Source organism: Hyla sarda, chromosome 7 (assembly GCF_029499605.1).
Source record: "Hyla sarda isolate aHylSar1 chromosome 7, aHylSar1.hap1, whole genome shotgun sequence".
Classification (NCBI taxonomy): Eukaryota; Metazoa; Chordata; class Amphibia; order Anura; family Hylidae; genus Hyla; species Hyla sarda.
Window position 1 is genome coordinate 131,325,254 of NC_079195.1, and position 14,324 is coordinate 131,339,577.

General features: G+C 43.4%; 1 protein-coding gene and 1 long non-coding RNA gene across 6 annotated transcripts in view; one reads left to right on the forward strand and one right to left on the reverse strand.

Moving 5' to 3' along the window:
- Positions 1–6,726, forward strand: part of TBATA (thymus, brain and testes associated) — a 34,755-nt gene extending 28,029 nt beyond the window's left edge. For 3 of the 5 annotated variants that reach the window (XM_056530749.1, XM_056530748.1, XM_056530750.1), the window contains 3 exons: positions 3,341–3,479; positions 4,661–4,710; positions 6,379–6,725. In XM_056530749.1, coding sequence (XP_056386724.1) covers positions 3,341–3,479; positions 4,661–4,710; positions 6,379–6,455 — 266 coding nt within the window. In that variant the 3' untranslated portion in view covers positions 6,456–6,725. Of the gene's footprint in view, positions 1–3,340; positions 3,480–4,660; positions 4,711–6,378 lie in introns of all 5 variants that reach the window. The other 2 variants (XM_056530751.1, XM_056530747.1) reach the window with 2 other exon arrangements.
- LOC130282484 (uncharacterized) overlaps positions 3,323–14,324 on the reverse strand; it is a 65,876-nt gene continuing 54,874 nt past the window's right edge. Inside the window, exon 4 of the long non-coding RNA XR_008846411.1 lies at positions 3,323–3,456. This is a non-coding gene — a long non-coding RNA (uncharacterized LOC130282484). The remainder of the gene's footprint in view (positions 3,457–14,324) is intronic.

The following is a 14,324-nucleotide window of genomic DNA, read 5'->3' on the forward strand; positions in this document are numbered from 1 at the left end:
TTGCAAAACTACAACTCCAAGCATGCTGGGAGTTGTTGTTCGGCAACATCTGGCTCTAAAGATGTTGCCGAACTACTACTCCCAGCATTCCTGAGAATGTTTGGGAGTTGTGGTTTTGCAACAGCTGGAGGCACACTGGTTGGGAAACATTGTTTCCTAACTCAGTGTTTCCCAACCCGTGTGCCTCCAGCTGTTGCAAAACCACAACTCCCAAACATTCTCAGGCATGCTGGGAGTAGTAGTTTTGCAGCAGCTGGAGGTCCCCCCCCTGTGAATGTACAGGGTACATTCACATGGGCAGGGGGCTTACAGTGAGTATCGGGTTGCAAGTTTGCAATGCAGCAAATTTTGCGCGGCAGCTCAAACTCGCTGTAATCCCCGGCCCGTGTGACTGTACCCTAAAAACACTACACTACACTAACACAAAATAAAATAAAAAGTTAAAAACACTACATATACACATACCCCTACACAGCCCCCCTCCCTCCCCAATAAAAATTAAAAACGCCTGGTACGCCACTCTTTCCAAAATGGAGCCTACAGCTGTTGCAAAACAACAACTCCCAGTATTGCCGGACAGCCGTTGACTGTCCAGGCATGCTGGGAGTTTTGCAACAGCTGGAGGCACCCTGTTTGGGAATCACTGGCGTAGAATACCCCTATGTCCACCCCTATGCAAATCCCTAATTCAGGCCTCAAATGCACATGGCGCTCTCACTTCGGAGCCCTGTCGTATTTCAAGGCAACAGTTTAGGGTCACATATGGGGTATCGCCGTACTCGGGAGAAATTGACTAACAAATCTTGGGGGTCTTTTTCTCCTTTCACCCCTTATGAAAAGGTGAAGCTGGGGTCTACACCAGCATGTTAGTGTAAAAAAATAAACTTTTTACACTAACATGCTGGTGTTGCCCTATACTTTTCATTTTGACAAGAGGTAAAGGGGAAAAAAGCCCCCCAAAATTTGTAACGCAATTTCTCCCGACTACGGAGATACCCCATATGTGGGCGCAAACTGCTCTGGGGGCGCACAACAAGGCCCAGAAGGGAGAGTGCGCCATGTAAATTTGAGGTGATTTGCACAGGGGTGGCTGATTGTTACAGCGGTTTTGACAAACGCAAAAAAAACAAAACCCCACATGTGACCCCATTTCGGAAACTACACCCCTCACGGAATGTAATGAGGGGTGCAGTGAGAATTTGCACCCCACAGGTGTCTGACAGATCTTTGGAAGAGTGGGCTGTGCAAATTAAAAATGTTGTACAGCCCACTGTTCCAAAGATATGACAGACACCAGTGGGGGGTAAATGCTCACTTTATGCCGTCTTACGTTCCTCAAGGGGTCTAGTTTCCAAAATGGTATGCCATGTGGGGGTTATTTTGCTGTCCTGGCACCATATGGGCTTCCTAAATGCGACATGCCCCCCGAGCAAAATTTGCTCTCAAAAAGCCAAATATGACTCCTTCTCTTCTGAGCATTGTAGTTCGCCCGTAGTGCACTTCAGGTCAACTTATGGGGTACCTCCAAACTCAGAAGAGATGTGGTTGCAAATTTTGGGGGGTATTTTCTGCTATTAACCCTTGCAAAAATGTGAAATTTGGGGGGGAAACACACCTTTTAGTGATTTTTTTTTTTTTTTTACGTATGCAAAAGTCGTGAAACCCCTGTGGGGTATTAAGGCTCACTTTATTTCTTGTTACGTTCCACAAGGGGTCTAGTTTCCAAAATGGTATGCCATGTGTTTTTTTTTGCTGTCCTGGCACCATAGGGGCTTCCTAAATGCGACATGCCCCCGAGCAAAATTTGCTCTCAAAAAGCCAAATATGACTCCTTCTCTTCTGAGCATTGTAGTTCACCCATAGTACACCTCAGGTCAACTTATGGGGTACCTTCATACTCAGAAGAGATGGGGTTACAATGTTTGGGGGGTATTTTCTTCTATTAACCCTTGCAAAAATGTGAAATTTTAAGGGAAACACACATTTTTGTGAAATTTTATTTTTATTTTTTTACATATGCAAAAGTCGTGAAACTCCTGTGGGGTATTAAGGCTCACTTTATTCCTTGTTACATACCTCAAGGGGTCTAGTTTCCAAAATGGTATGCCATGTGGGGGATTTTTGCTGTTCTGGCACCATAGGGGCTTCCTAAATGCAACATGCCCCCCAAAAACCATTTCAAAAAAACGTACTCTCCAAAATCCCCTTGTCGCTCCTTCCCTTCTGAGCCCTCTACTGCGCCCGCCGAACACTTTACATAGACATATGTGCTTACTCGAGAGAAATTGGGCTACAAATATAAGTATACATTTTCTCCTTTTTCCCCTTGTAAAAATTCAAAAATTGGGTCTACAAGAACATGCGAGTGTAAAAAATGGAGATTGTGAATTTTCTCCTTCACTTTGCTGTTATTCCTGTGAAACACCTAAAGGGTTAAAACGTGGACTGAATGTCATTTTGAATACTTTGGGGGGTGCAGTTTTTATAATGGGGTCATTTGTGGGGTATTTCTAATATGAAGACCCTTCAAATCCACTTCAAACCTGAACTGGTCCATGAAAAATTGTGAGTTTGGAAATTTTGTGAAAAATTGGAAAATTGCTGCTGAACTTTGAAGCCCTCTGGTGTCTTCCAAAAGTAAAAACAAGTACATTTTATGATGCAAATATAAAATAGACATATTGTATATGTGAATAAAAAAATTATTTGAAATATCCATTTTCCTTACAAGCAGAGAGCTTCAAAGTTAGAAAAATGCTAAATTTTCAAATTTTTCATAAAATTTTGGGATTTTTCACCAAGAAAGGATGCAAGATACCACAAAATTTTACCACTATGTTAAAGTAGAATATGTCACGAAAAAACATTCTCGGAATCAGAATGATAACTAAAAGCATTCCAGAGTTATTAATGTTTAAAGTGACAGTGGTCAGAATTGCAAAAAATGGCCGGGTCCTGAGGTGTAAAATGGCTGGGTCCTTAAGGGGTTAATACAACTTTATTTTATTGTGTCCAATGGCAAAACAGTCTAGTTACTACATTGTCACATTTACTTTTCAGCAGTAGAACCCTGTTCTATTACAAAAACTAAGACTTGGGTAAAATGTGGCACTCTGCCCTGAGGACTACAAGACATGTATTAGCATTATGTCAATGAAGAATTACAGGTCCATGTGTCCCAGATTTACTTTAATAGCAAGGCAATAAAACAAAAACTTTTGATGAACTAAAAGTTTACATATTTAGCTAATGTTACATGACGATACGTACATACTTGGGAGTGCAGTTTCTTGATCAATAGTTTGTCAAGTTTTTAAATTGCTTTTCTTATATCCTGCAGAAAAAGACCTTGTCATGAACATGATCCAGACAGCCACTGCCAACATGCAACATGAATCCATGGGGGAAAGACTCCATTCTCAGAACAGCACAGCACTTTTGTCAAAGGATGACTTCCTACAAATGAAAAATATAAACAGGTACATGGTTTGTCATGGTGGATTCTACCAGCTATTTATTCACAGGATCTATTTACAGCATGATCTAGTCCAGCTTTACAAGCACTACTTTTCATGGCTTACACATGCCAGATCTCATGTAATGGTATGACCAATATATGGTCCATTAACCCCTTAAGGACATAGCATTTTTCCATTTTTGCACTTTCCTTTTTTCCTCCTTACCTTTTAAAAATCATAACCCTTTCAATTTTGCACCTAAAAATCCATATGATGGCTTATTTTTTGCGCCACCAATTCCACTTTATAATGACATCAGTCATTGTACTCAAAAATCTACGGGGATATGGAAAAAATAATAATTGTGCGACAAAATGGAAGAAAAAAAGGCCATTTTGTAAATTTGGGGGGCTTCCGTTTCTATGCAGTACATTTTTTCGATAAAAATGACACCTTATCTTTATTTTGTAGGTCCATACGATTAAAATGATACCCTACTTATATAGGTTTGATTTTGTCGTACGTCTGAAAAAAATCATAACTACATGCAGGAAAATGTATACGTTTAAAATTGTCCTCTTCTGACCCCTATAAATCTTTTATTATTCCATGAATGGGGCAGTATGAGGGCTAATTTTTTGCACCATTAACTGAAGTTTGTATCGGTACCATGTTTGTTTTGATTAGACTTTTTGATTGCTTTTTATTCCTTTTTTTATGGTATAAAAAGTGACCAAAAATACGCTATTTTGGACTTTGGAATTTTTTATGCCATTGACCGTGTGGTTTAATTATCTATGTATTTTTATAGTCCGGACATTTACACATGTAATGTGGCAATACCACATTTGTTTATTTTTATTTTTATTTACACTGTTTTTTTTTTATGGGAAAAGGGGGGTGATTCAAACCCCATAGGGGAGTGCAACATGCAGTACATTGATTCAATACACTGATCAGTGCCATTGCATTGCAATGCATTGATCAGTGTTATCTGCGGTTGATCTCCCATAAACAGAATACCAGGGGCTGCACCGTGATTGCCTGGGGTCCGCAGCGGTGGGACCCCTGCGATCATACATCTTATCCCCTATGCTTTGCGTAGGGTATAAGATGTATAAAGCCAGAATACCCCTTTAAGCCAATATGTATTCACATTTGATCACTGTCAACAAAGTAATTTTGTCTTTTATGTGTTATAGGTCCAATCACAAGCAGAAACCAGAGCCTATTCCTGAAGAAGACAAGCCAGGTAACCAGGCCCATATTTGGACTTTATGCTGCCCTAGGCCTTTGGCTGTCCGGACATGCTAGAAGTTTAAGTTTGTCAACAGCTGAAAGCAACCTGGTTGGGAAACACTGGGATGTGATGACATTGTGTCTGCAACTCAAGGATGTGCGGAGAGACGATGCTGTGCACCTCCACTTAACCCCCAGCCAAAGTGCCTCTTGATGTTGCAAAACTACAGGGTGGGTCATTTATATGGATACACCTTAATAAAATGGGAATGGTAGGTGATATTAACTTCCTGTTTGTGGCACATTAGTATAAGTGAGGGGGGAAACTTTTCAAGATGGGTGGTAACCATGGTGGCCATTTTGGAGTTTCTGACCACTTATAAAATGTGTTCAATGTGCTGCCCATTGTGTTGGATTGTCAATGCAACCCTCTTCTCCCACTCTTCACACACTGATAGCAACACCGCAGGAGAAATGCTAGCACAGGCTTCCAGTATCCGTAGTTTCAGGTGCTGCACATCTCTTATCTTCACAGCATAGACAATTGCCTACAGATGACCCCAAAGATAAAAGTCTAAGGGGGTCAGATCGGGAGACCTTGGGGCCATTCAACTGGCCCACGACGACCAATCCACTTTCCAGGAAACTGTTCATCTAGGAATGCTCGGACCTGACACCCATAATGTGGTGGTGCACCATCTTGCTGGAAAAACTCAGGGAACGTGCCAGCTTCAGTGCATAAAGAGGAAAACACATCCTCATGTAGCAATTTTGCATATCCAGTGGCCTTGAGGTTTTCATTGGTGAAGAATGGCCCCCTTTGACTTTTATCTTTGGGGTCATCTGAAGGCAATTGTCTATGCTGTGAAGATACGAGATCTGCAGCACCTGAAACTACAGATACTGGAAGCCTGTGCCAGCATTTCTCCTGCTGTGTTGCTATCAGTGTGTGAAGAGTGGAAGAAGAGGGTTGCATTGACAATCAAACACAATGGCCAGAAACCTGTAAATAACTCATGAAAGAATAAAGTTACGTTAAAACCACATGTTAAGCACATCATTGTTTTTCTTGTGAAATTCCCAATAAGTTTGATGTGTCACATGACCCTCTTCCTATTGAAAAAACAAAAGTTGGATTCAAAATGTCCAACTTCAAAATGGCCGTCATGGTCACCACCTATATTGAAAAGTTTCCCCCCTCACATATACTAATGTGCCACAAACAGGAAGTTAATATCACCAACCATTCCCATTTTATTAAGGTGTATCCATATAAATGGCCCACCCTGTACAATTTCCAACATGCCCCGTCCGGGCATGATAGTAGTTGTAGTTTTGCAACAGCTGGAGGGACTTTGGTAAGGGGGTTTATTGGTGGTATCTCCATTGTGGAGATTGGGGTTGGGGGGGGCGGGGCCCCAGTGGTTTGCACCCCCTACGATCAAACACTTTTCCCTTATTTTGTGCCAAGGGGATCAGTTGTTTTTGCCTGTACAACCCCTTTAACTTCTTGGGGACCAGACACCAACATCCTCACTTATAAACAGGTTAAGATGCAGTACAGTAATTTGATAAATGTGGTAGTGTGTTAGGCAAAATTATGAAACCACACAACCACTTTGCATCCAGGATGGGTCCTAGAGGACAGAACATGTCTAACCACAAACTTATTCTTTTTCAGAGTGCATTGGTACAGCAGAAGTTCTTCAGATACATGCATCAGATGATGAAAACCAAGCCAAGCCTGGCTCAAAATAATACCCTACAGGGAAGACCTTCTTTTAAATAAATTTTCTTGGACAAATCAACTTCTATTCTATTGATTTCTAATTGTTAACAAGTGTCTTTAAAATGTGGTAAAATATTGTCACTCCACATGTAAAAGGTATTCAGGTTACAATTTGAGTAGCATGAAATTCATGTTAACAATTTTTTTTTTTTTTTACCTGATCCTCTCTATTCTTCTCGTTCTCTTTTTTGTTAAATTCTGTAGTTTGGGCTTTAATAAAATAACTAGAAGAATACCCTTAATAAGAAAGAGTGTTGCACATTTGTTCTAAGCTTCTTCTTAGAAAGTAAAGTCACAGGCCCCATCTTCCTATAGCCAAGACCAATTTTACTCAGACTAAAGGAGTTATCCTACCACTAACATACACTTTACTAATGATTTTTACCTGGAAATATGAATATATAGTTTCAAGAAATACTCAATGAATTGTTTAGAAGTACCCGGATTTCTTCATAGATCACCAACTAAATGGGGTTTAAGTCACAATTACAAACATTTTAAAGAAGTACTGTAGGTTTTTGTCCTTATAATGATCACTTACCACCACTATTCCTACAATGTCATCTATTTCATTCAAGCTCAGCTGCATTTGCTTAACCCCTTAAGGACTCAGCCCATTTTGGCCTTAAGGACTCAGACAATTTAATTTTTACGTTTTCGTTTTTTCCTCCTCGCCTTCTAAAAATCATAACTCTTTTATATTTTCATCCACAGACTAGTATGAGGGCTTGTTTTTTGCGCGACCAGTTGTCCTTTGTAATGACATAACTCATTATATCATAAAATATATGGCGCAACCAAAAAACACTATTTTTTGGGGGACATTAAAATGAAAAACGCAATTTTGCTAATTTTGGAAGGTTTAGTTTTCACTCCGTACAATTTATGGTAAAAATGACGTTCTTTATTCTGAGGGTCAATACGATTAAAATGATACCCATTATTACATACTTTTCTATTATTGTTGCGCTTAAAAGAAATCACAATCTTTTTAACCAAATTAATACATTTATAATCCCTTTATTTTGATGACCTCTAACTTTGTTATTTTTCCGTATAAGCGGCGGTATGGGGGCTCATTTTTTGTGCCATGATCTGTAATTTTTTTTGATACCACATTTGCATATAAAAAACGTAATACATTTTTATAATTTTTTTTCTAATAAAATGTATTAAAAAAGTAGCAATTTTGGACTTCTTTTTTTCCGTTCACGCCGTTCACCGTACGGGATTATTAACATTTTATTTTAATAGTTTGGACATTTACACACGTGGCGATACCAAATATGTGTATAAAATTTATTTTTTACGCTTTTTGGGAGTAAAAAACGGACGTTTTACTTTTTTATTGGGGGAGGGGATTTTTCACTTTTTTTTTTACTTTTACTTTTACATCTTTTTACATTTTTTTTTACACTTGAATAGTCCCCATAGGGGACTATTCATAGCAATACCATGATTGCTAATACTGATCTGTTCTATGTATAGGACATAGAACAGATCAGTGTTATCGGTCATCTTCTGCTCTGGTCTCCTCGATCTCAGACCAGAGCAAGAGACGCCGGGAGCCGGACGGAGGAAGGTGAGGGGACCTCCATGCGGCGTTCTGAATGATCGGATCCCCGCAGCAGCGCTGCGGGCGATACGATCATTCATTCAAATCGCGCACTGCCGCAGATGCCGGGATCTGTATTGATCCCGGCACCTGAGGGGTTAATGGCGGACGCTGCCGGGGGGTCCCTGGCTGCGATCAGCAGCCGGGATCAGCCGCGCATGACACGGGCATCGCTCCGATGCCCGCGGTTATGCACAGGACGTAAATGTACATCCTGGTGTGTTAAGTGCCACCGCACCAGGACGTACATTTACGTCCTGCGTCCTTAAGGGGTTAAAGGGTACCTGTCATAGTGCAAAAAAAAAAAATGGATATGTTACTCAGTACCTAATCTTTATCGTGTGCATATCATTTTATGTGTCTAGGACCTATATATCCAGAGAAAAAAGCATGTATCTGCTGCTGAGTTACGTTTTCATCTTGCTAGCTGTTTATTTGTCTCCCTCACAGTGATGACTCATCTGCTCAGAGTCTGCAAGCCTGGGCAGTCAGCCAATCACTCCTCTCTATTATGTAACCCTTTCCATTCTGGGTGAATATACACTCCTATACAGGTATGGGTATGTGCAGAGCATTGCACCCTGGCCAGTAATACAGATTAGGGTGCAATGCTCTGCAAATACCCCCACCTGTATAGGAATGTACATACACACACACTGCTATACACATGGGGGGGGGGGGTATGTGCAGACTGCAGAGCATTGCACCCCAGTGTCTGTAGAAGACCCTAGGGTGCAATGCTCTGCAGTCTGCTCATACCCCCCCGTGTGTGTATGTAAATTCTTATACAGGTTGGGGTATGAGCAGACTGCAGAGCATTGCACCCTAGGGTCTGTGGAAGACACTAGGGTGCAATGCTCTGCAGTGCACTTAGCCCCATGTGCAGAGGCCCCAGCTGGGAGGATTGCTGAGGTGCAGACACTTACAGACTCAGCCGTGGCCGGGGCCGCAGCACAAGCAGTACAAGTACAGTCACGATCCTCCAGGGCAGGCTACCCGGGCTCCACAAAATGACAAGGGGGGGGGGGTGGCAATGGCAGGATGAGCGAGACATAGGAGGGGCACAATCCCAATGCAGCCCTCTAGTACAAAGCTCTATGCTGCTACAGCACAAGGGACAGATAGCACAGAGCTCGGCTGCAGACTCCTCCATGCCAAATAGCATGAAAGTTATGGCCTCCCTCACTGCTCTACAAGGGCTGAATTACTATGAAACTTACCTTGGTCTGTTTCCCAGAGGCAGCAGGGGAGGTTTCGAAAAAAAAACTCCAGTAGGGCCTTTTTGAGGGTTTTCCGCACTGCCTGTGTGCGCACGCTCCCTGTGCTCGTTCACAGGCAGTGCATGCCCACGCATACACTCTACATGATACTACAGGGATCGCCTATACTGGATACCGGTATCCAGGATGTTGCAAAATCTAGACTAGTCTGTCTGACTAAAAGACAGACGACCCCCAGTGGCGGCTATTTTGAGCTTTAATTGCGGGTGAAAATTTTCATTTTTTTAAACTGTTGTACATTATGAAATGGCATATGATAATGAGCCCTGAAATGCATCAAAAGTTTTCAACAATGACAGTGCCTCTTTAAGTAAAGTCATTTTTTTAAGATAAATATTGCTATGAGGAAAAAATTATTTGACCAATAATCATAATTGATCTGTTTTATGAAGTTTTATGAAGATCCAACTATGTAATTGAGGTATACTGCACTGAAGACTTAAAGCAAGAGCAGTTTAGATACTCCATCCTCATTATGGGGAATTAAAGGGGTTATCCACCATAAGGTGATTTTAGTACGTACCTGGCAGGCAGTAATGGACATGCTTAGGAAAGATCTGCACTTGTCTTGGGGCTAAATGGCTATATTGTAAGATTACCATAACACTGTGGCTAGCTTTTTGTGAACTGGTATTTCCTGTTTGACTTTTCTTTTTTTGACTACAAATCCCATAATTCAATTTTCCTCCCACATATCAGCTACCCCACCCATTGAAACATAAATGAGGGTGCCTACAGCTGTTGCATTAGTTGCAGATTGATCTCTCTCCCACCAAGCGATCCCTCCACCCATTGAAGCAGACAGGCTCCCTGTCATCAGCTGACTAGTGAGTGAGGTCTCGGCCGCATTGCAACCTGGGAAAATTTTGAGACAACAGTCACTTTGTATGCTGTTAAAAAATATTGGGGTGAAAATCACAGAAGAATTGTGAGAAAACCGTCACACACAGGTAAAGACACTATATTATGAACTACACTAACTTTAGAACCCCTGTAGCACAGTCAAATAAAACAAATCCTGTAGCATTATTAGGATTCCATATCAGTGGTGGAAATAGCAATCAAGATGGCTGAAAACACATGAATGCCATATCAGCTAAAACAAGCATACACACATAATACACAAGAACCTCCACACTATTCTGTAATGATAGTTTATGCTGCACTATATAAGCCACACAAAAAAAAAAATCCTTCCTGAAGTAAACTAATACACAAACAACTGTATTGGTCTAGTAGTCTTTTACTGAGAACATTTAAGGGGTACTCCAGCACTTAAAAACATATTCCCTATCCAACATCTGGGACACCTCATGATCTCCAGAATGGGACTCCGGCTCTCCCCATAGCATAGAGCATCGAATCACATGAACTCTATGCATTCTCTATGAGGTCACTTGGGATAGGTTATGTTTTTAAGAGCTGGAGTACCCCTTAAAGTAAACAACCACAGTGCAGGGAAAAAAAGTGAATGCACAGCCAAACCATGGCATCTATGCAACATTACAGGACCCAACGGACCCAAATTCATTATTCGTGGTAACATTTATTAAAAACACCTAAAATTCAAAAAATATATGTAAATAACTTTTATGTTTTAGTTACTCCTGCCGTTTACCTACATAATTTCATTGAATTTCTTCACTTTAACATCCAGAGCACTGGGCCAAAATCACATCACATCTACACCCCACTTGGGCCATTGCGAAATGACTTTGACTAAACACATTTATGTCAGATTCCCTCCTAAAGTATCGATCCTGCAGTGCCGTGGTGCCTAGGTGCCTGGCCTGGGATAAGTGGCTGTCACGATTCGGCTGGCAGGTGGTGGATCCTCTGTGCCAGAGAGGGATTGGCGTGGACCGTGCTGGTGGACCGGTTCTAAGTTGCTACTGGTATTCACCAGAGCCCGCCGCAAAGCGGGATGGTCTTGCAGCGGCGGTAGCAACCAGGTCGTATCCACTAGCAACGGCTCAACCTCTCTGACTGCTGAAGAAAGGCGCGGTACAAGGGAGTAGACAAGAGCAAGGTCGGACGTAGCAGAAGGTCGGGGCAGGCAGCAAGGATCGTAGTCAGGGGCAACGGCAGGAGGTCTGGAACACAGGCTAGGAACACACAGGGAAACGCTTTCACTGGCACAATGGCAACAAGATCCGGCAAGGAAGGGAAGGGGAAGTGAGGTTATATAGGGAACTGCACAGGTGAATTCACTAATTAGAACCAGGCGCCAATCAGCGGCACACTGGCCCTTTAAATCGCAGAGACCCGGCGCGTGCGCGCCCTAGGGAGCGGGGCCGCGCGCGCCGGGACAAGACCGACGGAGAGCGAGTCAGGTACGGGAGCCGGGATGCGCATCGCGAGCGGGTGTCTGCCGCATCGCGAATCGCATCCCGGCTGGGAGAGGTATCGCAGCGCACCCGGTCAGCAGGTCTGACCGGGGCGCTGCAATTGCGAGGATGTTGCGAGCGCTCCGGGGAGGAGCGGGGACCCGGAGCGCTCGGCGTAACAGTACCCCCCCCCCTTGGGTCTCCCCCTCCTCTTGGAGCCTGAGAACCTGAGGACAAGACTTTTGTCTAGGATGTTGTCCTCAGGTTCCCAGGATCTCTCTTCAGAACCACAGCCCTCCCAATCCACCAGGAAATTTTTTTTTTCCTCTGACCGTCTTGGAGGCCAGAATCTCCTTCACGGAGAAGACGTCAGAAGAGCCGGAAACAGGAGTGGGAGAAACAAATTTGGGAGAGAAGCGATTAATGATGAGTGGTTTAAGGAGAGAGACATGGAAGGCATTGGGAATACGGAGAGAAGGAGGAAGAAGGAGTTTGTAAGAGACAGGATTAATCTGGCACAAGACTTTGAAAGGACCAAGATAGCGTGGTCCCAGTTTGTAACTGGCGACACGAAAGCGGACATATTTAGCGGAGAGCCATACCTTGTCTCCGGGCGCAAAAATGGGGGGAGTTCTTCTCTTCTTATCGGCAAGCCTTTTCATGCGGGATGAAGCCTTTAAAAGAGAATTTTGGGTCTCTTTCCATATGGTGGAAAGATCACGAGTCACTTCATCCACAGCGGGCAAACCAGAGGGGAAGGGAGTAGGGAGGGGGGGGAAGAGGGTGACGGCCGTACACCACGAAAAATGGGGACTTAGCAGAAGATTCTGAGACTCTGAAGTTGTATGAGAATTCGGCCCATGGTAGAAAATCTGCCCAGTCATCCTGGCGGGAGGAAACAAAATGCCGTAAATAGTCACCCAGGACCTGGTTAATTCTTTCTACTTGCCCATTGGATTGGGGATGATAAGAAGAAGAGAAGTTTAATTTAATCTTGAGCTGTTTACAGAGGGCCCTCCAGAATTTAGACACGAATTGGACGCCTCTATCCGAGACGATCTGTGTGGGCAAATCGTGAAGACGAAAAATGTGTACAAAAAATTGTTTTGCCAACTGAGGCGCTGAAGGGAGACCAGGAAGAGGAATAAAATGTGCCATCTTGGAAAATCGATCAACGACCACCCAAACAACGGTGTTGCCAGGGGATGGGGGTAAATCTGTAATAAAGTCCATACCAATCAGTGACCAAGGCTGTTCGGGGACAGGCAGGGGATGAAGCAGACCAGCAGGTTTCTGGCGAGGAGTCTTATCCCGGGCACAGACAGTACAGGCCCGCACAAAATCACCAACATCCGTCTCCAGAGTCGGCCACCAATAGAAACGAGAGATGAGTTGCAAGGATTTTTTGATGCCCGCATGGCCTGCAAGGTGGGAGGAGTGTCCCCATTTGAGAATCCCGAGACGTTGGCGTGGAGAAACAAAGGTCTTCCCTGGAGGAGTTTGCCTGATGGAGGCTGGAGAAGTGGAGATCAGACAGTCAGGAGGAATGATGTGTTGCGGAGAGACCTCTACTTCCGAGGCATCCGAGGAACGAGAGAGGGCATCGGCCCTAATGTTCTTGTCGGCAGGACGAAAGTGAATTTCAAAGTTAAAACGGGCAAAGAACAACGACCACCTGGCCTGGCGAGGGTTCAGCCGTTGGGCAGACTGGAGATAGGAGAGATTCTTGTGATCGGTGTATATGATAACAGGAAATTTTGATCCCTCCAGCAGATGGCTCCATTCCTCAAGCGCCAATTTAATGGCCAGTAACTCTCGATCCCCGATGGAGTAGTTCCTCTCCACCGGAGAGAAGGTCCTGGAAAAAAAACCACAAGTAACAGCATGCCCGGAAGAATTTTTTTGTAGAAGGACAGCTCCAGCTCCCACTGAGGAGGCATCTACCTCCAATAGGAAGGGTTTAGATGGGTCAGGTCTGGAGAGCACGGGAGCAGAAGAAAAGGCAGACTTGAGACGTTTAAATGCGTCTTCCGCTTGGGGAGACCAGGACTTGGGATTGGCATTTTTCTTGGTTAAAGCCACGATAGGAGCCACAATAGTGGAAAAGTGTGGAATAAATTGTCTGTAATAATTGGCGAACCCCAAAAAACGTTGGATAGCACGGAGTCCGGAGGGGCGTGGCCAATCTAAGACGGCAGAGAGTTTGTCTGGGTCCATTTGTAATCCCTGGCCAGAGACCAAGTATCCTAGGAAAGGAAGAGATTGACATTCAAACAGACATTTCTCCATTTTGGCATAAAGTTGATTGTCTCGAAGTCTCTGAAGAACCATGCGGACATGTTGGCGGTGTTCTTCTAAGTTGGCAGAAAAAATCTGAATATCGTCCAGATAAACCACAACACAGGAATATAAGAGATCACGAAAAATTTCATTAACAAAGTCTTGGAAGACAGCAGGGGCGTTGCACAGGCCAAAGGGCATGACCAGATACTCAAAGTGTCCATCTCTGGTGTTAAATGCAGTCTTCCATTCGTCCCCCTCCCTGATGCGGATGAGATTATAAGCACCTCTTAAGTCCAGTTTGGTAAAGATGTGGGCACCTTGAAGGCGATCAAA